This window comes from Melospiza melodia, chromosome 6 (assembly GCF_035770615.1).
Source record: "Melospiza melodia melodia isolate bMelMel2 chromosome 6, bMelMel2.pri, whole genome shotgun sequence".
NCBI classification, from domain to species: domain Eukaryota; kingdom Metazoa; phylum Chordata; class Aves; order Passeriformes; family Passerellidae; genus Melospiza; species Melospiza melodia.
The window spans coordinates 70,185,308-70,207,960 of record NC_086199.1 but is presented as its reverse complement, the minus strand read 5'-3'; the positions used below and the strand labels follow the sequence as shown (position 1 = coordinate 70,207,960).

The following is a 22,653-nucleotide window of genomic DNA, read 5'->3' as shown; positions in this document are numbered from 1 at the left end:
TTCCTTTAAAGGAAAGACAAGGAGAGGGTAAAAATCTATGCATAACAACCTTGACTTAAGCTGCAGTGTAAATGCTGCCTGGTTATTATTAAGAAGAGACAGAGATGCAGAAATGAAAGTGATTGAGGAGATTGAAAGCTGCTCCTCCTCCAGTTAGGAGTGGAGGTGGCTGTGTGGGACACAGCAGCTGCTCTGACCTCACCACTCTTGTTTGTGCTTTTCCCTCTCCCTGCCTGTGCTCTCTGCCTAAATGCTGCTTCCCCTGCTAAGTAACATGGGTATTTCTAGGGTTGTGTCTAATCCCATTCACACAGTCTCCACCCAGGTCATTTCCACCCAGGGAATGCCAGCCATTCCTAAAGGTGTCTCTCCAAAATCCATAGTGAGGAGTAGAGATGTGTGTGGATGAGAACAGGAGATACTCTTATTATGTGAGGAAGGAAGCCTCTGCAACTGCTCTTTGTACCAGTGTCCAGAGTCATTCCTCAGCCACCCTAATGCTAATATTTGCACTCTTCTATGGAGATAAACATTACAGATGTATCAGTTGCACAGAGGCACAGCACAAAGTATGCTCCCTGCTGGCAGGAGGCACTTTTGTTCCATGTGGCAATTCCTGAGACTACCCCCATGCTGCCCTGTTTTTCCACTCTTGCCAATAGTCTGCTTGCTGTAGCAATCATTACAGCCTTCTCAGCTCTGGTAGACCACTTCTTGACTTAATAGCTGATGTCATGACATCCAGACCATTCCTCTCTCCCTGTTCCTGGGAGCCCTTGTTTTCCTGGCTGGTTTTGGGTGTGCTAGCTCCCTGCTTGTCAGAGTTTCTGTTTCCTTTTGGATGGACTTTAGCACGTTCCACTATGGGGGGAAGAAAAGGGGGAAACCCAGCCTTCATGCTGCTTCATCCTCCTCCACTCAGCTGGAAATTATAAGGTATTGGGAAGAATGCACTGCCAATGGCACTGCTAACTAACCTAACTGGGAGGGAAATTTAAATTCCAATTGGGCTGTCAAAGGCATCCTTTCTGCTCATTGCCATGGGCAAGGGAGAAGGAGGAACACTGAAACTGTGTCTTGTGGTGCCAAAATAGCTGAGGCTGAGCTTGCTGATAACTGTGGGAAGGAAAGACAACTGAGCACTAGGGAGAATCAGGGGGGCTTGCAGATAAAAAGAGAAGGACTGGGAATGGCTAAGGAGGTCTCAAAGTCTTCCTGTGTTTGAGTACAGCCTTTGAGAAGAGTCAGGCAGGTGGGGAGGCAGTGATGGTGCCACGGGCTGCACAGGAGCAAAGCCAGGGAAAAGGAGCAAGCTCTCTGGCTGGGATGGCTGTGAGCTGGCAGAGGTACCTCTCTCTGGCCCCAGTTCTCCCTGTGCCCTGGGACAAACTTGTCCTCTTACTACTCATGCCATCTTCCTAGATATGAAATAGGAAGTAAGGAAACAAAGATGCTCTGACAGGAGGGACAGATGCCAAGAGAGGAGGGATGAGAGTCCCACTGTCCCTGACACACCACGACCTGGAGTCCTGTTTCTTCATTCTGGTTCAATATTAACCCAGCAGGGCTGTGACTCTGCTTATTCTGCTTCCTTTGCAATTCCCCTGCAGCCAGGGCTGTACAGCATGGCGCAGACCAAAACCAGCATACTGAGGGGCCTGCTCTTCTCCAGCCTTCTGCACCTCACCTTGAGCCATGCTGGAGGTAAGACTCAAGGGCAGAAGTCCCAGTAGATGACAGGAGGAAGATGGGAATAGGTCTTTCCAGGGGTAACACAGGTGGCAAGTTTTCTTCCTCAAGTCAGGAGGACAGGCTAAAAGCTTGAAGCTGGGAGCAAAAGGGTGCTGAGAATTGAGTGAACATGGGAGGACACAGCTGCATCTGTCAGCTGGTGACAGCAACTCAGTGCATTTTATGAGTCACTTGGGAAATGGCAGGAGGGGACTGTGGCTTAGTCCAGGATCAAGTCTAACATAACCATCGGGCTTTTGGGGATAGTTTCTCAGCTGACCTAGGTGACTCCAATTCTCCATTGCCTCTCCAGCTGTCTCTGATTGAAACTTTATGTCATACAAAATATGCCACCTTCCTGCCCACTGCTCCTTTTATTAGAGCTTCTAACTGTCTTTTCTTAACATGAGGTTAAGTCCTCTTGGACCCACTACTGTGTAGGGGAAGAGCTGTCTCCAGGTCTCAAATCAGGGGCTCTGAATATGAAATGAAACCTAGCTGTGCTTATCGCAGTAGTCTGAGGCTTGCAAGACAGAAATACAGTGGCTGGGGACAGGGTCACCAGCAGGCTCAAAGCAAACAAGCCTCTATCTAACTGCAAATGAGCAGAGCAGCTTTGTTGAGGAAGAAGCGTTCTGTCACTTCTGTTCCTTGTAAGTGATGGGAGCTGTGACAGGATGAATTCCAGAGAGGCTGCTCTGATCATCAAGTGTAGACCTGACAGGGCTTCTCCTCTCTGTGTGGTGGGCTGGGGGAGGCTGGGCTGTGGGATCACCACATCAGCCACATGCGGTTTTTGGAACTGCAAGGGGAGACAAAGGTGCCCTCTGGCTGTGCGCAGCCCTTTGACTGGCAGTGTTCTGACCTGATAGTTTTCCTGGAAAAGGGGCAGGCGTTGTCACTGCTCAAGCGCCACCGACGTGCCAACAAGGGATTTCTAGAAGAGATGCTTAAGGGAAACTTGGAGCGAGAGTGCTTGGAGGAGATTTGCAGTTATGAGGAGGCTTTCGAAGCCCTTGAATCCACCGATCAGACGGTACGTACCAGGAAACATCCCCCAGGCACCCTCTGCAGGGAGACACCAGCAGGCTGCCCACACAGCCAGGGGCCAGGGTTGTAATGCTCAATTCTGTGAACCAAAGATGAGGCTGATGAGTGCCTCACCCATGGCAAGCTCAGGCTTCCTTAGGGAGCTTCCCTCCTTGAGACACTGCACAGACGACACCTGAAAGCTCAGGTTCTTTTCTCTCCCTCTCTATGCATAAAGTGACAAGGTGCCATTGGTCCTGAATAGCACCTTCCACTAGCTCAGCATGGTATCACACACATATGAGCTGCTATCCCAGACACTCACAGAAGCACTGGTACAGTAGTCAAAACACTGAGTGCAGGTTCCTCAGACTCCCTTGAGCTTCTGCACACCCTGCCCATTTTTCTGGTTTCCAGACTCACTCACTCTGCCAAATTTATGCTGCATCCTTTTGGGATTTGCTCCTAGCCCCAAGGCTGGTGTCTTGTAGAATTTCACACCCAAAAAAACAACACATAAACAGTTAGGAGCCTAAGCCAGCAAGACACTACCTCTTTGGAGTACTTCAAAAGCAATCAGCCTCAGGCTGCATGGCAGAGATGAGAGCCAATACCTACATGTGATCTGTGGTCTTAGAAATTCCAGGTTCAGCTGCTTGGACTTCTGCACTGTAGCCCACTGCACTACTTGCACTGCTTGCTCTGCAAGTTGATGAAGTTTGTAAACATCTTTGGTCTCCTTAGAGACAACAGTATTGTCTTGATTCCTGAGTCTGATGTGTGGGAATGTGTTTTTTTATTGCATTTTTTGCTTTGACTCTGTAGTAAATGGTATAAACAGAGCTAGGTTAGTCTTGTCTTTTGTTGTGATGGGATGTTCTCTTACTGGTTTGAATAGCAGTAGCCAAGAAAGGTTTGATGTTCTGTGTCTCTAATTTTTTTAAAAATCTTTTTTACAGGATATATTTTGGTCAAAATACCAAGGTAAGTTGTTTTGATTCTTGCAGGTACTGTTACTCCTTAGGATGCACTGTCCCATCCTGGAAAGATGGCTCCCTCTTTTAAGAGGTCACTTTCCAGGGCTAAGCACTTGTGTTTTGTCCCTAGATGATAAACTGGTTCAAATGATGGTGCTTATTTAGATTGCTTTCATATAATGTGTCTCTTTCTTCTTATTTTGCTAGTATGTCAGGGCCTGGGAAAGGCCAGGACAGTTCTGGATGCTTGTCTAGAAGGTATGAACTTCATGCTGACCTCAATCTCCTTGATACAGTGAGTGCCAGGAACTTGCTTCCTGCAGAGATTGTACAGAAAAAAAATTAAACTGATGTTGGAGAAGCCATCTAATTTTAAAGAAAAATACTAGGAGAGGAATTTGAAATTATGTCTTACTCTTTATTTCCCCAGTAATAATTTCAACAATCTAGTTTGTGCACTGAAATAGTGTGGAGTGAATATCCTTGTCCATGTGACACAGTCAGAGTGAGCAGCCTCTCTGAGCCAAAGCAAAGCACAGAGCCCTCAGGGATAGTTCCCTCTGATGAAGCACAGAAAGCTTAGGCTGTGTGCTCCTCTCACAGGAAGAGGATGCCTCTGCTATTGGAGGCTCATGCACCCAGCAAAAGTTAAAGGGATATGTGAGATGGTACTTCTGACCTTGAAAAATGCAACATCCAGTTCCCCTGACTGTCTTACACTGCGTGTTGGGATTTTGACAGGCAACTGCGCTCTTGGGCTGGGCCAGAACTATCGGGGAACAGTTAGCCAAACCAAGTCTGGGATTGAATGTCAAGTGTGGACAAGCAAATATCCACATATTCCTAAGTAAGTTCATCTTCTGCATACTCCTTTAAGAGTTTTCTGCGGTGTCCTTCCTTCCTAGCCTAACCAGCTTTGTCTCTCCTAGATTTAATGCCACCATTTATCCCAACCTCATTGAGAACTACTGCAGGAACCCAGACAACAACTCAGAAGGCCCATGGTGCTATACCCGCGACCCAACAGTAGAACGGGAGGCGTGTCCCATCCCCGTGTGTGGTATGCCCCAGCACTCCAGAGAGCCCTTCACTCACAGCAAAACACTGCACTGAGACTGATACTAAGGCAGTCAAGGAGAGGGTTAAGGAGGGGGAATGCTTACATGAACAGAGGTCAGCAGGAGTAGAGAAGCTGCATCTTAAAGGGTAAAGGAGCTGAGGAAGAAAAGTCACTGAGTTGCCCATACATAATGAGCTGTTTTCTCTAGATTATGCTAATCCAGATCTAAATTAAAACCAGTGTCAGCAGTACCCTGGAATGTACTACAGTATTTTCTAGTCAGTCACCCCAAAATCCTGGCCCAGTTGTCTCAAATTAGAGACAGCCATGAGTCATAATGTTTTTTGGTCTGAATTCCTACCTTTAGGACAAAATAACTACGGTTTGTGCTTGACTGCCTGCCTTCCCATTCTCTCCTGTAGAGGTGTGCAGTTTAATACTCACAGTCTCATGTAAAGAGAAGATGCCTTTCTCTCATCATTGAGCTGAACATGGAGGATCATCCCCCTACACTTACACATTCCCGTTTCTCCCTAGTACAGAGCCAACTCCCCTGGGGCTTGGCCTCTGTCTCAGAAGAACTGGTAAAGGAGAGAACCTTCTCACACAGCAGTAGTTTCTCTTTCATAAACAGAGACTAGAAGCAACAACTCATAAGAAAAAGTTAGAGGTCAGCAACCTTTTTGACATGGGGTTATTTTGAAATTTCAAAAGCCATTACCACTGCTCTGGTTTGCAGAATCTAACAAACTGAAAAGAAATACTGCTCTGCTTTGAGGCCAGGCATCAGGCATGATGCCAGAGGTAGCACAGATGCCTCATGAGGCCATCAGGCATCTGTGCTACCTCTGTTCACCAGTTAATTTCTGACCTGCAGTATCTTACAGTTATACTTCCTGTGTGCATGGATGTAGCAGGATGAGAAAAGCCTTTGTGCACAGACCTTTTATAATCATGTTGACATGTGTCAAAAAAGAGAAGCAGCCTTACCAATAAAGGGGAATACTACTTGCCCAGTGGGTGTTGTGACACCAGAGTGAATAGTCAAATGGGGTATCTCTTCACATGGGGACCCTGTGCAGAAGGAGAAGGCACCTCGAGGCCCAGCCAAAAGAGATTATAGGGTACCCACTCCTTCAGGAAATGCTGCTTAAAACTTGCAGTCATTACAACACTTGCAAGAAAAAGTGTGAGAAGTCTTGCAGGAAAATTTTTCACTTATCATTAGATTTAGAAACATTGGCAAAAGTTAAATTTGCTATTTTAGTAGAATATCACAGTAAAAAGGCTCCCCCAAATATGGCCTAGTTATGCATTTTAGAATAAGGTGTTGAAGGAGCTAATACAGCAGAATTATGATGCTTGAGACACCTACCCATCCCTTGAGCTGGTTCTCAAAGATGCCCCAGAAGGGAACACAATATTGTTCCTCATATCTTAGTGACAAAGAGAAATATGAAGAATAGTGCCAGCCTCACTTCACATACTGCTGAACCATCTCTGACACTGCAATATTTTAGAGGGCCATCCCATGCATAGAAACACTGTGGGAGTTCCTAAACATATTGGGAGGCCCCATGGAACTCTAGGCTTTACTAAGGGGCTCTGGTACTATTTGCTAGTTGCACTTCTGAGTGCACAGCTGTGGCTTAAATCACAGCCCTCTGTCTTTCCAGGTGAAGATAGAACAACAGTTCCATTCACTCCACGGGCCGCAGAACCTGCACCAACGGAGCCTTGTGAACCAGAGAAAGGCATGCTTTACACAGGGACTCTCTCAGTCACTGTGTCTGGAGCTAAGTGTCTACCATGGAACTCTGAGAAAGCCAAAGAGGTGCTCCATGGAAAACAAGTTGACCCAGAAGTGGAGCTGCAGGAGAATTACTGTCGGAATCCAGACAGAGATGACGAGGGCGTCTGGTGTGTCACAAATGAATCACCCTACTTTGACTACTGTCATCTGCACTACTGCGGTGAGAAATCTGCTTAGGTTTGGGTAGGCCCATATTTGAGGCAGTGGCAAAGAACAGGAGTAGAATGAAATGCTTGGCTTGGGAGGAATAAACAAGGATGTACGTGCCCATGCACACGGGAGTCTTGTTTGTCCATATGTCACGTGTACTAACCTGCCTTAGGTGCATAGCACTGTTACCTCTCTGAGGTGTTCTCCCTGAAAACTCACACTGGTGGACAAAGCACATTAAAAAGAGCACTGTTTTAAAACATCATTCCTTCATCAGACCTACTGTGTGGGGAAAGGAACATTTACATTGCTGATAATTATGGCAACTACATTTAAACCTCTTGCTTTGTCTTTCCATCTCTCAGACAGCTCACTAGAGGATGAGAACCAAGAGACTGAGGGACCATCAGGACGTTCTACTCTTCCTAAAGAGTTCAAACTCTTCTTTGATGAAAAAACTTTTGGTTCAGGTGAAGCAGGTGAGCAAAAACTCTAGGTACAGCATGTCTGCAGAAGGAATAGCCCTTCTGCAAACATGCTGTATCTTAGCTTCTTCTCATTCACTGTTCCTCAGAAACATCAGCTAGCCAAAAGCTGTTAAAAGCAGGGGAAGACACTTAAATTTCTTGAAGAACTCTCAAAAGTCAATATCCAGTTCCAATCATGGAGCTAGTAAGCACTTCCTTTCTAGGATCTTCCAGTTTCGCATGCTGACTGCAGACAACAGTTCTCCACTGTGATTCAGGTAGAGTAGCAAAGCCAAGATTGCTTGTTTTTTCAGATTGTGGCACTCGTCCTTTATTTGAGAAGAAAAAGATAACAGACACAAGTGAGAGGGAGCTGTTGGATTCCTACACAGGAAGAATTGTTAGTGGGGATGATGCAGAAGTTGGCAGCTCCCCCTGGCAAGTATTGTCTTTGCATAGTCTTTGGGAATTGTGTTTTCCTTCTCTTCAGCTCCAGCAGGTAGAAATAAAAGGGCTTTCCTATCTTAGGCAGTGTGCATAAATTATAGATTCTAATCAAAGCTCCTCCAAGTGGCTGACAGAGCAGTACTAAAATAGCTGGAAAGAAACTCACCTCTTGAATCAAGTATGCAACCACTGGAGAAAGCAAGTGTGTTGGTGTGTTTTATCTTCATGTCTTCCTCTTTCCAGCTTTGCTGGAATGAAAAGGATAAGAAAATTCATCAGGTAAAAGAAATGGGGTAAATAAATGGCCTACTACAGAGGATATACATGCCCATGGAAGACTTGCCACAGAGCTACTCACTCCATTTTGTCAGTATACAGTAATGCTGTTTCCTGCTCACTGCCAAATCTGCACTTTCTGGAAGACACTAGGACCCATTTAGTCCTGCTAAGGACTTCCTTCCTCCTCATCTCTCAGGCAGGTGATGCTCTACAAAAAGTCTCCTCAGGAGCTGCTGTGTGGTGCCAGCCTCATCAGTGACAGCTGGATCCTGACTGCTGCTCATTGTCTTTTTTATCCACCCTGGGACAAGAACTTAAGTACAAGTGACATATTGGTGCGGATTGGCAAGCACGTAAGAGCAAAGTAAGAGTCTGAGTGAAGTGGAAGGAACTAGACTTCCTCTTGAAGTAATGAGATACTTTGGAGTTGTGCTGTCATTCAGTATCCACTGAAGTATTGTAACTAATGTCACATGCCTCTCAATAATAGGATCTAATGGGGCATTTGCTTCTCTTGCTGATCCTAAAGGATGAAGTGAAAGGGAGCAAGGAAGACTGGCAAATCTAAAAGGGTGCTCCTATGTAAAGACAGCATTGTCTCAGAGGGTACAAAGCTGAGAGTATCATAAACTCCAGAAGACTCTCAGCTGCTACTGTATAGTGAGTTTTCCTTCATAACTATTTCAGATATGAAAAGAATAAAGAGAAGATTGCTCTGCTGGATAAAATAATCATCCATCCCAAGTACAACTGGAAAGAGAACATGGACCGAGACATTGCACTTATGCACTTAAAGAGACCCATCAGCTTCAGTGACTACATCCATCCTGTCTGCCTGCCTACCAAAGAAGTCGTGCAGAGGTGAGGAGAAGAGAGAGAGAGAGAAACATGACTTCTCAAGGCTATTGGCACTAAGTGCCAGGCAGAAGAAAGCTGTTACCATACATTTAATTATACTTGTGCTTCCTTCCACAGGCTGATGCTGGCAGGTTACAAAGGGAGGGTAACTGGCTGGGGAAACTTGAAAGAAACCTGGGGCACTAGCCCCTCCAACTTGCCCACAGTTCTGCAACAAGTTAATGTCCCCATTGTAGATCAAAGTACCTGCAAGGCATCCACCAGAGTCAAAGTCACTGACAACATGTTCTGTGCAGGTAAGTAACACTGGAGTCACAGGCACAGCTTGCCCCAGAAGTCAAGGGCTCTGAGCTCCTGGTGTGACTCATGCAGCTAGGTTATTTTCTGATAAAGTTGCAAATGCCCTCCTCAAAGAATAACTTTTCCATGATAAGAAATTTCTCAGCTCTCAGAAAATGTGAAAGCTGGAGAATTTAAAGCTAAGAATAAAGTTTGCAACAACAACCTGTGTCAGGCATTAGTCTAATGGTACTATGTAGCAGCAGCAGCTGTGGGAGAAATAAGCACAAATAAAAGTGTCTTTTCACTAGTACAGAGCAGTTCAGTGACTTCCTAAATTAAAGGCTGCACACCTATTATCCTATCTACTAGCTTGTCTCAATCTTTGGGAGCCCATTCATACTTATGGCCACATATTTTGAAGGCTCCTGTCTTCCTAAATCTCTTCTAGCATCATACCCTTTTTGAGTGAGAAGGGAAGTGCACACAGAATTCAAGTTACTATGGATTTATGTACCAGTTTAATAGTTTCTAATATATTCTTCACTTGTGCAGACTTCATCAGTTCCTACAAGCAAGCCTTGAGATTTTTGACTAAATTTGTGCTGCTTGCATCTAAATACACGGGACTGCTTTAGTTAGGATAGAAGCTAATTACACAAGTGTGCTGAAAATACAGAGCTCTTATGGATTCTCTTTCTAAACAACATTCTATGAAATAGCTGAGATGCAGACATACAGAAAAAATGGAGACACAGGTGATGGGAATGTGCAGAGATACTATCCAGTTTATCAGGAATGAATGAAATCCTCTTCCTCTTCATAGTGATACTTTAGGAAGACAGCTGGGGAGAGGAAAAGCAGAACTTAAGTGACAGGAAAGTAAAAGTGGGGATAACAGTGAATCTCTATAGTAAATAAAACAAGAAGGAAAACAGACTATTACAAATAAGTTTGTAAGACAAGAGAAGCACAGTAGCTTAAGCTACAGCTGTTGCACAGTGTCAGTGCAACTGACACTAACACCAGTTCTGATGAAAAAACAATGAGAGCAGAGGGTAGATTCAAGACTGCTGCAAAGACAGATGCAAAGTTAGAATTTTTACCTGTAGGAAAAACAGAAGTCCAAATTAACAGCGTCAGCACTTTCATGGGTCCCAAAATATTTATGCCATTATCCCAAAACCTTAAAGAAAACATGGCCAACACCATGGGCAACATTTGCCCTACAATCAAATGTCCATTTTTCTTGCCTGTAGGTTACAGTCCTGATGCACTAAAGAGAGGAGATGCCTGTGAAGGGGACAGTGGAGGACCTTTTGTAATGAAGGTATGTTCAACAAGTTCAAGCTTATAAGACATATGAAGATATGTTTGTTCTTTGCTGAAATTCATAGTCTAAAAAAAGCAGCAGAGTTGAGCCACTGCTGAGTAGTTGAAGCAAACCCAAGTCATGCCTAAGGTGAGCAATGGAGACCAATCCTGCAGTCATCTAGCTCCATTTCTATATTGAGCTCTCAGCATATTGGGAGATCACCTGCAGAATGCATGAGTGATGGCCAATTCTTAATTAGAGATTTAAGAGTAGAGGCAAAATTACTCCAACAAACTCTATTGGAGGTTCCAGTCTGAATCCAAAGTAGCATCCATCATTAAACAGACTGGGGCACATCCAAGGTTTAGATCTGAGAGGGCAACCAAGCTGCTAAACAATCCAGAGCACAAGTCTTATGAGGTGTGGCTGAGGGAGCTGGGCTTGTTTAGTCTGGAAAAAAGGAAGCTCAGGGGAGACCTCCTGAAAGGAGGTTGTAGCTAGGTGGCACTTGGCCTCTTGTTCCTGTCAAACAAAGCACAAGAGAAAATGGCCTCAAGCTGAGCCAAGTAAGGGTAAAGTTGGACATCAGGAGGAATTTCTTCACTGAAAGAGTGCATTTAGTGCTGTGGTATAGTTAACACGGTGGTGTTTAGTCAAAGGCTGGACTTGATCTTGGAAGTCTTTTCCAACGTTAATGATTCTGTGATTCCATCAAGGTCTTTTGCTCCTTCTGCCAATGTCATTTTTTGTTTACTTTAGAACCCAGATGACAACCGTTGGTATCAAGTGGGAATAGTTTCATGGGGAGAAGGCTGTGACCGAGATGGCAAATATGGATTTTACACCCACGTATTCCGCCTGAAAAAGTGGATACGAAAAGTCGTCGAAAATCAAGGGCGATAGATGAAGCATTTACCTTGCCTCGTCTCAGTTTTGCTACAATGCTCCACTTTGAAACATAAGCATAGAAGATCCTGAAGTAAAACAAGTTATAGCCTTACAACTTGAGAAAAGGAAGCTCTTATCCCTTGAAAATAAAAGCTCTGAAACCCATCTTCTTCCTTTTATTCATGCTGAGTTTAGATGCGGTTGTATCTAAGTCATGACAGTAGCCAGGAGTACCACAGCACTAGCTATACTGCTAATTACCTGTTGTGCTTCAAATTCCCCTCCCTTCCATCACCTACAACCAACAGGTTTTGGACCCCACATAATGGCCTTGTCAGTCACAGCGAGCAAGATTATGCCCTCATGCACCATCCCTTTCCTCCCTTCAAGACAACTAATATTCTGTTCTAGTTTTTGATCCATGTATGTACCAGAGATAACCACCCTACAGTACCTGCAGCATTCCACAAGACACCAATGTCAAAAGTAAAGCAATTAGAAGCTGTTTTGATCAGAGAGACATTGTTCACACTACAACAGCTGGCAATAAATACCAGCACCACTGTGTGCAATTCATCCTACAAAGGAAGAGTGGCTTGAATACATGAAGAAGCACTTCCAGTAAGTTCTTACACAGCAGGTGGTGCTGGGTCCTCATTGTGTGTTTTCCACCTGCATAGCAAAATTCTGAAGGAAGCAATTCATGTAGTCATTGTCAAAACCTGCAGTGAAAACATCCTGCACTACAGATGTTTGCTTGTGTTACAAAGGGATCTCTCCAAAAACAAGCTTCAGTCTTTCATAAACTCCTCTTTAGTAGGAATTTGTGGACCACTGAGGACCCAGAAGTACAGCAGAGTAAACACAAATTCTTGACTGGCCAATTTTCTACTAAAACAGTCATGACATTTTTTCCCAAATAAAGCACAAAAACCAACCTCTCAATGAAATCAGAAGAAAAAAACCTCAACATCTCAAGTTTCATGACTGTTTAAAGTCATTGATAACTACATATATTGAACACTGAAAATATTTAGCCCTTCTAATGTTTAAATTTTAAGCCTCACCCCTTCACTACTATCAAATCTGTGACAAAAGAGGGGAATCAGGACCATACAGTTTCTGGAGAAAGTCACTGTTCATATTGACTTGTTACAAACAATACAGAAGAATAATTTTTTAAAATTCAGTTTAATGTTATTTAAATATTGTCTGGGCTAAAGATTAGGCTTTATTAATTTATGTGCACAAGTTTTAGTTCAGAACTCCCAGGATATTGAGTCCAACCAAACACTACAAAGACACAGGGTAAAAACTCATTCATAAAAACAACTGTATCTTCTGCTACTCAATTATTCCTGTATTTCACTTCTGAGTCAGCTTCAAATTTAAAATAGTTTATGCAGGTTTGCAGGCATTGCTGTTTTACATCCTGAGCTAATTAACAAATAGTTCTTCAGAATGTCTGCTGAATATGGTAAAGGAACATATGGATTAATTAAAATGTCACTAAGCTTCAGAGAGCAGCTAGTAATTGAGAGGTAGTGGCAGTAACTCCAGCCAACACAAACTATTCACAGACTGCCCTGGTTTAAGTGCACAAAACCACAGCACTTACCAATAAGGGCCAAACCTCCACTTGTAACAGAGCTCTGTTCCACAAGTGCACACCCATTTCAGGTTATGAGAGGAGACTATGACTACTAAATGGAGGCAGTGGAGCAATGAATGGCATCATATCAGTTAACACAGGATGGAGAATGCTTGTGATCACCTGCTATCACAGTGTGCAAACTCACCATAAGCACCAAGCAGCATTATGTCAACTGCAACCCCAGCCTAGGGGTCCTGTGAAAGGAAGATTTCAGACATTTGCAGAAGCTCTGGCATAGATCTGTAGTACAAGTACTGATTTAAAGTCACGTTTTTACTGTAATCAGGCAAGACAGTTTCAGCAATGGCTCTCAGGCAGAGACTGCTGGTCCACACAGCAAACAACAAAAGCAGCAGTTACATGGAAGAGATTAAAAGTCTAGCATAGAAGTGTGCTATTTTAAGCCTGCCTGTCCAACCCTTCAATAACTCTGTTCTAGCTATGGAACAGATGTGCAATTTATGCTCCACAACCAGTTTTCACATGGAAGTGCAGCAGTAAGGTGAAAATACATGACCTCCCTAGAAATGAAAGGGCTAGAAAGGATACGCAATATGTCTGCCTTAAATCTTCATTATTTGGAGCTTCTGAGAAAGGCTCTTCACTCATTAAAAAAAAAAAAAGTGGCTACAACTTTTGCAGACTAGTTCTATTAGGTATCTTAGTTAAAAAAATGGTAACATCTGATGCTTAAGAGCAAAAAGAATGTAGTGAGTGAGGTTTACCTGCATGAGGAACATTGCTTAACCAGATGAGTTCAGGATAAATGAGTCCACTGACCATACACCACTGCTACTCTATTCCATATCATCAGCAGCAGGCTCCCTCAAAGAAAGCTCCCTCAGCTGGGACCACAATCTGAGTAAAGGCATCACAAGGACTAGATAATTCAAAATAAACATTTCAGCAAACTAAGTATTTTCAAGTTACAGAAACATTCCAAAACAAAAAAAGCAACTCTATAAAAATGTACTACTGCTCATAGAAGAGTGCAAAGTCTCAGGACTGCACCCACAGACAGTGTATTTCCACTCATCTTCCCTACAGTGTATCCAAATCCCAAGGTTCATGTCAGCTTAGTTCAGTTTCTAGATGCCCAGTCACTAACATTCAGTAATAGAGAGTGACCTCTAACCAGCAGCTGCTGCTGTTCCTATAGAGGCTGGTATAGTTAATGCAAACTTTATTTACAAAAGACACTTAAATTAGTTACTTCATGCCATGTGTCCATACAGAATCAACAGTTCAAGGATTACATGGAGAATTAAAATTAAAAGTGAAATCACTAAAGGTTTTCTAAGAGTCAAGAACTAGGAAAAGATTTTAAAGACAACTTTACAAATAAAAACCCCAGTCATGAGAAACTAGTCTGAGCAAGAGGATGGTTGTTTACAGGTCTGTACACTAAAACTAATACACAGACAGCCTTCTATTGTCAAAGAGATGCTCATTGAGAAGCAGATTATGTACAAATACTTGTGCCACAATGACTCAACCCCCCAAAATCCACTGTATTATACATAAACCAGTTTGTATACATTAGGCCTAAACGAGGCCATTTAACTATGAAGACTTCTAGTTTAGTAAACTAAAGCTGAAGCCAGCCCCAAGCAACAGCGATACCGTCTCTCTGCATCTCTATTTGCGACTGCTTTTTATTCTCTCCAATCTTTTTTTCAAGTCATCAATATTGGCTGCTGCAGAAGAGGGTGAAGCCAGGGTAGTTCCAATGCCAGAGGAATGAGTCTGATTGGAGTCCAGGTCCAGGTGTTGGTACTGCTCCCGGGACTCACGCAGCTGGGAGAGCTTACTGTGAAGCATATCTGTAGAGGATGCAACTGTAGGGAGTGTTGGTTTAGAGAGCAGAGATGTCAGAGGGGGTCTGTCTTCCTGCTATGAGGGAGAAAAGGGAAGTGTTAAGATGTAAAGTGGTAAAGGCCATATAAAATGTACAAATCATCATCAATGGCTTTTCATCTCTTCAAGCAATAAAAACAGAGTAAAGGGAAAGAGCACCACAACACAAGTGGATCTGGAGCAATAAAGTCAGTTGCTGTCAAAGTCAGAACCATGCAAAGCTAATTACTATGCTCAATCATCTGAGCAGTTAATGTTTAATTTTATGTCAACAGGGACGCAAAGAAGCTAGTCTTTCAAGATCAAAAAATTCCCTGCAGACTACAGTTTTACTGAGATAGACTGCCAGAGTCTTGAACAGCCTAAATTCTAACACAAGAGAAAAATCCCTGCCTATGTGCAACATCAGCAGACAATGAATTTTCTGGAAGAATGAGAAGAGGAAACTGGCAAGACTGAACCTGTAAAAGACTTAAAATGGCAATTCACTGTTCTTTTACCAATATTTCCATCTGAGTTACTTACCTTATTACTATGATCTAGGAAACATTTCCCCTCCTCAGAGCTCTAAGCTGATACTCAAATTTGTGTCAAAGGTTAAAACAGTGATGCATCTGGATGACTATTTCTAGAGCGAACATCACTTCTCACATGGCCGAATTCAAATTTCAGGAATTGGCACTAGATTCCTAACACACAGATCATTGAACTGTAAGAAATTTGGGTCTACAGATTTCCAGTACTAAACTCATTTATCATTCCTGCACCTTAGTATCCATACACCCAAAACATATAAAACTTCAAAGTTTTATCAGTTCTCATGGTAGTTTTAGAGCAGAAAGTCTAGAATTTCCACATCCTTAATCTCTGAGGTGTTAACTTTTAGAGAACAGTAATTGTTTGGACCTTTCTGAGATTCAACTTCCCATCAAGGAATGATAAGCTACAGGCCCGTAGAAACAACCTGCACACAACATCAGCAATGCAGACAGAGCAGACTGAAATGCAAGCCTACTTGGCCAAGTAATGAGATTAAAGCCATTTATACTAGGCATAGTGACATGCAGTGAGTAGCTAGGACATGCATTATAAATGAAAGATCATAAATTCTGATTGGAATCTGCCTTCTGGCATTTGAATTCTTATTAAAAAAAAAAAAAGGTAAGTGAGTGCAAATCAAGTGCCTCTCCAGGGGATTTTACAAGTGTTGTCAAGTACAATACCTTTGCGTTGTCAAGGCCACAACGCTGCCTGAGGATTTTTAATCTTTCCAAGTAAACTGAAGGCCCCACTTCCTCCCCATTTGTGTTTCCTATAGATGAAGATACAGTGTGGGTAGACGCAGGAACACATGTTCCTTCCATCTGAGGAGAAATTCCTGGAAGATGAGGGGAAGGAGAGTTAAAAGATTGAAAACATCAGAAAAGCATAAACCTCTTGGTCAGTTCCTTGTGAAAAGATGCAATGGATGAAGAATTAACCAACCTAATATTTGCTAGTTATTTGCATTTGCTAGTATAGATATATCTGGCCTTTCATTTCCTTGCAAAAGTGACAACTGAAAACCTAGAAAAGAAATGGAGAAATTTAAGGAATGGCTGCAGAGGTTTCAGCTCTAGAAGTGCTGAAACCAACAGCTGAAGAGAACAGTGCAGGGAGAGGAAGATGCTGCTGTGCATCAGCAGTGAACATGTCCAAGGGGAGAAGGGAGCAATTGGCAAGGTGAGAAATACTTTGAGTTGTCTTTTTCTAGTTTAGTCATACTTTTGGGCTTACCACTGATTCTAACCCCTCTTTATCTCTCATTTGTGCAACTTGAAGCTTTTTATTCCAACACAGTCTCAAAGAGCGATTTCTGGAATGCACATAACAAGGTTTTTAAAGCTTCCCTACCAAGAGACTAGAAAAGGAATTTACATGATGAAAAAACCTTTTCCATTATTAAATGAATTGCAAATTCTTTCTTAAGACTTATCATGGACAAGGATTTGTTCTCACTAATTTGACAAGGGTGTTTAAAATAGATAAATAAAAGGAGAATAAAGGTTAAGCATTTATACCTTAATCTAAATAAAGCACTGTTGCAGTATGGAACAGCATGTTTTATTATATCAGACAAAGTTAGGGAAGAAAAAAAAAAAGACAACCGTGGCAAGTAAATTAGGTTTTGAAAACTGCTGAACTAGTATTTCTCAGTTGTCCAGACTTTTACGATGCAAGGTAAAATTTTCTGTCCTACATAGGTGGACACATTTAGGAAGTTCTAAAAGAACCTCATATAATCCATCTTCCTAAAGGAATCCACAATACAGGGATAGGAGAAGGAGCAGTAGTAGAAAAAAGGCTAAAGTTTCACAGGACACTATGAAATGAGTAAGAAATAAAGGTTAGAGATAGTTCTGCTAGACTGTGTACCAGCTTTTACTGTCAGCTAATAATTTGTCACATTCCTTCCCTAATATTTCATTAAATACTCCTTTGTATTTATCTGCAATGAAAAGACTCAGCAACAAACAGTTTTACAGTAATTCACCCAATTAATGACAAATTCTGCAGAAACAGCTCATGTTATTTAAAATAAGCTTTCCAATTCCACAGAAAAAAATACTATTAAAAGCATCCTATATGTTTTTTAGTAAAAAGGTCAAAGGAGAATCTGACAGCTGATACTGCTGTTTTAAACCACCTTTAACCTTGCAGAACCAATTCTTGATACCAAACACATGAAACACAGGCAAATGTTCAATCCACACTACAGGATAGCAATTAGAACCACGTGTTTGCCAAGTCTTTCAGATGTTTTCTACATTTAGTGTGGTTCTAACTTCTGGTTTTGTAAACAAAGAATGCTGCCTCACGAAGCAACTCAAACAGCAAGAAAATGGCTTGCTTCAGAAATCCATAAATGTACACAAATATTAATTTCTACCAGCAGACCTGTAACTGTTCTAGCTCTGCTTCTCACAAACCAATCAGTTTTGCTATAACGTACCTGTAGAAGTAGCAATGCGTCCTTTCCCTTCCCGTTCTGTTTCTATCAGTCGGAGGCCTCTTTCCACATAGCTTTGGAAGAACTGTGAGGAATTTTTCAGGAAGGGCTCAATGTCTGCATCAGAATATTTCTTCTTGTATTCATACAGTTCTGCCAGACCCTGGGAAGGAAGAGTTGCTATGTATTACTACAACTGTTGCATATGCTACTCTAGTGTATCATGCTCTCTTTCTTGCAGGAAGGGGGCACTCACCTCCTTGGTGTTCTCCTTTGAGCCAATCTTCTTAAATATTTCTGCCAAAATATCATTGACTTTGGCTTTTGAAGCCTTTTCCTCCTAAATAAATAAACAAAAGGAGACTTTAAAACAAAGAATAAAATAAAAAAGAAATCAGATAAACCCATGACACCCTCACACCTGCTAGCTGGATACAGAGCTTCCAAGATGAAGAAAACCTTGAAGCGATCAGGGTTCTACATAGCCACTTGATACACAGAATGTGAGCAAGAACATCATGAAGATGTCAGACTCCTTCTGAGAAGTGTTTAAAACCTGTTTTGGATATGGCTTACTTTTAGTAGATCAGATGCAGTACCATGCAGCATAAAACTTTTGCTATACATTTGAATTTCCTGCAGAGTACTTCATCCTGGGATATGCACAGTATACTCAGGTAAACACATACAACAAATTTCCAAAACAGGCGTAAATGAAAATTTCACTTTACAAGAGTATTTCCAACATTAGTTGCATGTTGAAAAGGGAATTACTACTTACACAAAATTTAGCTTTTTTCTTAAATGAATTGCTTTACACCCCCTTCCCCTGCCAACACATCGTTACTTACTATGCGAGAAGCTCCTTTTTCTGTATCCTTATCAGCTTTTCCAGTCTGCTCCATAGCGTGTTTCATTAGTCTACAAAGGTGAGCTTCTAGCTCAGACTCATTTTTGTTGTCTATCATTGTTAAATGATCTAAGATCTAAAATGAGAAAAAAGGGGAATTTTAAAAAAGGAAAAAAAAAAGAGGAAATACTCTAAAGACTGCATGAACATCCAATTTAAAAATATGTGATTAGTGATTGCTCTGACCTTGGGCCCTTTCAGCTTGCACAGGGTGTGAAGGAGTGTCTTCAATGTCCTAATAGGGAACTCACTCTTACATTGCTTGAGCTTCTCTTTGGGAAAGACCTTCATGAAAATGTGGATATCCAGCAGAATCCGATCCAGATTGATGCTATTGATGGTTTCCGGAAGAAGACGCACCATTCTCCACAGACACTGGAATGAGAGGCTGACTTGAAGCAAGACAACTCAAGAAAGAAGCACTTGATTATATAAGAAGTTACATAACACTATCACTGAGCCACTTCACTCTGCTAGCACATCATACAGGCGTGCACTGTGTCTGCTGATCAAGCAGGTTTGCACTGGTGCGTACTTTCTCTTTGCAACTGGCTGTACAGTATCCAGATCTTTCTTTAGAGCTGATGCATACGTAAGGTTCTCTACCTATAACTGGAGACTGAATGCTTTGTGTGAAGAAATTTCAGCAGATAATACATATATATATATATATATGCTATCTATACCTACACATAGACAAGTTCTTTAGGTTTAACCACATTAAGAATGCCTGAGCTGTCTTTAAATCTTAACCAGTTACAAAAGGGTGTTGTACGGTAAGAAACGATCGTGCTCATGCTTTAAATGCAGACATTTGCCTGTCCACTCTGCCTGTCAATACAGATGACAGGACAGAAGTCAGCTCTAGCCTGGCACTGTCTGAATCCATAGTACAGTGTGGTCCTCAAGCTAATAAGCCCAGCAGGTGACTGTATGGAGGACTGCACCTCTGTGTGGAGTTTGTATTAGTGTACACAAGTTTCTGTAAACTATTAACAGGTCTTAAGCTCCCCCCTAAAGTCCCTATATGTGACATCTAGTAAGACCAGAATTATAGAAGTTGTAAGAAATATTTCAAGTTATGGACACTAATTTTTTTAACTCCATCTGTTCTTTCAGGTAAGATGATTCAGAGAAACCATGTAAGTTCAAAATCTCTACTACAGGCTCACCTTCATGACAAGTTCTGAAAACTTAGGAGAGCTGGCTGTTGCTAGAAGACTGTCTTGGAGCAGGACAAGCAGAGCACTAGAAGGAAAAAATTTATAAAGGTTACACAGAAAAAGTGCTACACATAAGAAAAAAACCAATACCAACTCACCACAGAATACCACACCGGAGACTGGGGTAAGTCCAGCAGATGAGCAACAGCTCTTACCTTCTCTCTTTTTAGTATGTTACAAGAATTTAAGAGACAGTCTGCTGAACTTAAAAGCACAAAGAACCATACTAAGCTGGCTTGTTTAGCCTGCCTCCAGGTGTACAGTCAAATTCTGATCACAATCAGTGATAATTCTTCATTAGCTAGCTGAGTGATTCTACAGACACCAGTCTTTGCTTACAAAATAAGTAAAACTCAGCCGTTCAAGGAACATAAGAGAACAGGTAAAGAAGAGCAGTTAATTGTGCACTTTTCATTACTTACCTCAAGATGTTGGTCTGGTCAGACTTCTCCAGAACTTTAACTACCAAGAGGTTGACGGATCGGATGACCTGCTCACCCTCCTCAAGATCTTCAACCCGAGAATCCAGCATTAATGTAATAAGACCATGCATTAGGTCTTTAAGCACACCAGTGGATGCCTCTCGAGCCAGACTCTCTATCTGAAATAGCTACAGATTGAAGAAAGTGTCAGTTTTCCTTGCACATAATCCTTTACTATAAGGACTTCTCTAGACTACACTGTCAAACCAAGACATATCCACATCTCCGTGTTTCCCACAAAAGTAAGAACAAAACTATGAACAAAGCTATTTCTACTGAGTGACTTCTGAAAATACTCAGGCCACCAACTCAGCAAGCAAAAGGTAAAGAATTTTAAAACTAGAGCTTAATAGAAGTCTTAGTGGCTGTATTTTGCAGAAGCAGAGACCTTCTTCTCTTCCCCTAATTCTTATTCCCCACTTACTCTCAAAAGGTGCATTGATAAGCATTTGGCAACAAACCCTCCTAAGAAAGACTTAGTAGGAAGCTAACCTAGGTACAGAACAGACACTCCATTCTCCCACAACCTCTGTGCAGAAGTTATTTGTGCTTCACCTTATCTCTTACAGCAAGCCTTACCGTGATCATGCTCCCAATAATACAGCTGTAAAGTCTGACAATCTCATCTTTGTCCAGCTTCTCATCTGCCATATGTGTATTGTAGATCAACCGGAGCTGCATAAATGTGGCTATTAGGAATTGATCGATGTGGCCAGACATAGCTTCTGCTTTGTCCTCCTGCTTGAGAACCTCATCAATCTAAGATTTAAAAACAAAACACTTGAGTAAAGTCAACATAATGCAAACAGTGCAAAATAACAATAATTTAAATACTTTTCTGTAGGAAAGGTTTTGTCCTGACTAATCCATTTGCCAAGGCAGTTGTATTCTAAGCTTTCACCCAAAATCAGTAGCTAGAGATTTGTATTGCTAATCCAAACACAATCAATTACTGATATTTTAGAGAACTGTAATCCTATCCCATACACAAATGAAAACAGCAACAGCTGCATTATAGATTCTGGAATTTACAGTTTTATGAAATCTTCTGGACAAAAAAAGCGTCTAACTAGCTAAAGTCACCTTAAACCCATGCAAAAACTATGGGGCAAGACAATCCTTTTGCCAAGGATCTCTAAAACAGCTCAAATTTAAAAGTTAAGACTCACTGACTAACTGGCTATTACAAACTCTTAGCAGAAATAATTTGACAAAACCAAAAATATAACACAGAAGTACTAATGAGAAAAGCATTAAGGTTATTCTACATCTTTCAAGTAGAATTTCTATTGCTAAAGCGAGTCAGATGGCCCCTGTGCACTTAGTTTTGTCATCAGGGAGATTCTGAGCAGAGCCCACATCACCTGACATGGATGCTCCACCACAGTGCAACTCATCACCCTCGCAGGCAAAGTCTGGTACAGTGTGATTAGCTGCTACCTTAATTCACTTACCTGTGTCAGAGCCTGGATGCTTGTATTTATATCACCACTGGCCACTTGGGAAATGACAAAGTTGATAGTAGAAGCTGTATTACTGTGCATGTCATCAAAGTGTGGGGACACAGCACGGATTCTAAAGGGTTGGAAACAGGATTCATTACTTTTTGGAGAGCTACACTTATGTACACTTCTGTATTTCAATGAAGATTTAGAGGAAAAAGGATTTCATTCTTCACTGAGGATTCTCAAGGAAGGAATAATTTCTTTTTACCATGTCTATTGCACTGTTTGTAAAGACACTGATAATGCATTTACAAACTCAATACCATCTAACTATGAAAATGCCTAAGTAGAACTAATATTTTCCATTAAACATAACTGTTCTCTAGATTTCAGAAGAGCACAGCAAACCTTTGTTTTGCCATCTCTTCAAGTTAGCTGACATTACTCTCTTATGGAAACAAGTCTGAATGTAGAAACTAGCACTATCAATTCACCTTTTCAAAATACTTTTTTAGGCAGCCCTGCTGATTTCACTTAGGAGGTAAAACTAAACTCACTTGGGCTCAGGAATCAAGACTGGCTCAAAGATGTCATCTAGTTTGTGTTGTACAAGTGCTGGCATCTCACATCTGACAGTTCCATTGTCATTTTCAATTTCATCAAGATCCAGTTGAAATTCCCGTGGAACTGTATGTGTTGTCTCCGAGTGGCTGCCCATGTTGCGATTTTGGCTACAGAAACCAGGAGAGAGTTTTAGTTTAAGAGGTAAGATTATTAGCTCTAGCATCCACTGGTAACTT

At 41.8% G+C, this 22,653-nt stretch overlaps 2 protein-coding genes and 1 non-coding gene across 9 annotated transcripts in view; 1 reads left to right on the top strand and 2 right to left on the bottom strand.

Annotated features, from left to right (window-relative positions):
- The first annotated feature begins 1,545 nt into the window (after positions 1-1,545).
- F2 (coagulation factor II, thrombin) lies at positions 1,546-11,458 on the top strand. Its single transcript, XM_063158962.1, has 14 exons — positions 1,546-1,704; positions 2,604-2,767; positions 3,720-3,744; positions 3,945-3,995; positions 4,479-4,584; positions 4,667-4,797; positions 6,474-6,770; positions 7,126-7,239; positions 7,542-7,669; positions 8,154-8,317; positions 8,641-8,814; positions 8,929-9,107; positions 10,350-10,420; positions 11,165-11,458. The coding sequence occupies exons 1-14, from the start codon at positions 1,626-1,628 to the stop codon at positions 11,306-11,308; spliced, it is 1,827 nt and encodes a 608-aa protein (XP_063015032.1). The 5' UTR covers positions 1,546-1,625; the 3' UTR covers positions 11,309-11,458.
- A 1,007-nt stretch (positions 11,459-12,465) lies between these two features.
- The window catches only part of CKAP5 (cytoskeleton associated protein 5), a 53,212-nt gene continuing 43,024 nt past the window's right edge, over positions 12,466-22,653 (bottom strand). For 6 of the 7 annotated variants that reach the window (XM_063158954.1, XM_063158958.1, XM_063158960.1 and 3 more), the window contains 11 exons: positions 22,411-22,584; positions 21,863-21,983; positions 20,988-21,167; positions 20,349-20,536; positions 19,876-19,951; positions 18,890-19,078; positions 18,645-18,779; positions 18,050-18,133; positions 17,797-17,956; positions 16,028-16,182; positions 12,466-14,840 (listed from right to left, as the gene is read on the bottom strand). In XM_063158954.1, the coding sequence (XP_063015024.1) occupies positions 14,586-14,840; positions 16,028-16,182; positions 17,797-17,956; positions 18,050-18,133; positions 18,645-18,779; positions 18,890-19,078; positions 19,876-19,951; positions 20,349-20,536; positions 20,988-21,167; positions 21,863-21,983; positions 22,411-22,584 (1,717 nt within the window). In that variant the 3' untranslated portion in view covers positions 12,466-14,585. The remainder of the gene's footprint in view (positions 14,841-16,027; positions 16,183-17,796; positions 17,957-18,049; positions 18,134-18,644; positions 18,780-18,889; positions 19,079-19,875; positions 19,952-20,348; positions 20,537-20,987; positions 21,168-21,862; positions 21,984-22,410; positions 22,585-22,653) is intronic. The other variant, XM_063158957.1, reaches the window with a different exon arrangement.
- LOC134420430 (small nucleolar RNA SNORD67) lies at positions 21,705-21,815 on the bottom strand. Its single transcript, XR_010028347.1, has one exon. It is a non-coding gene; the product is annotated as a small nucleolar RNA SNORD67 (small nucleolar RNA).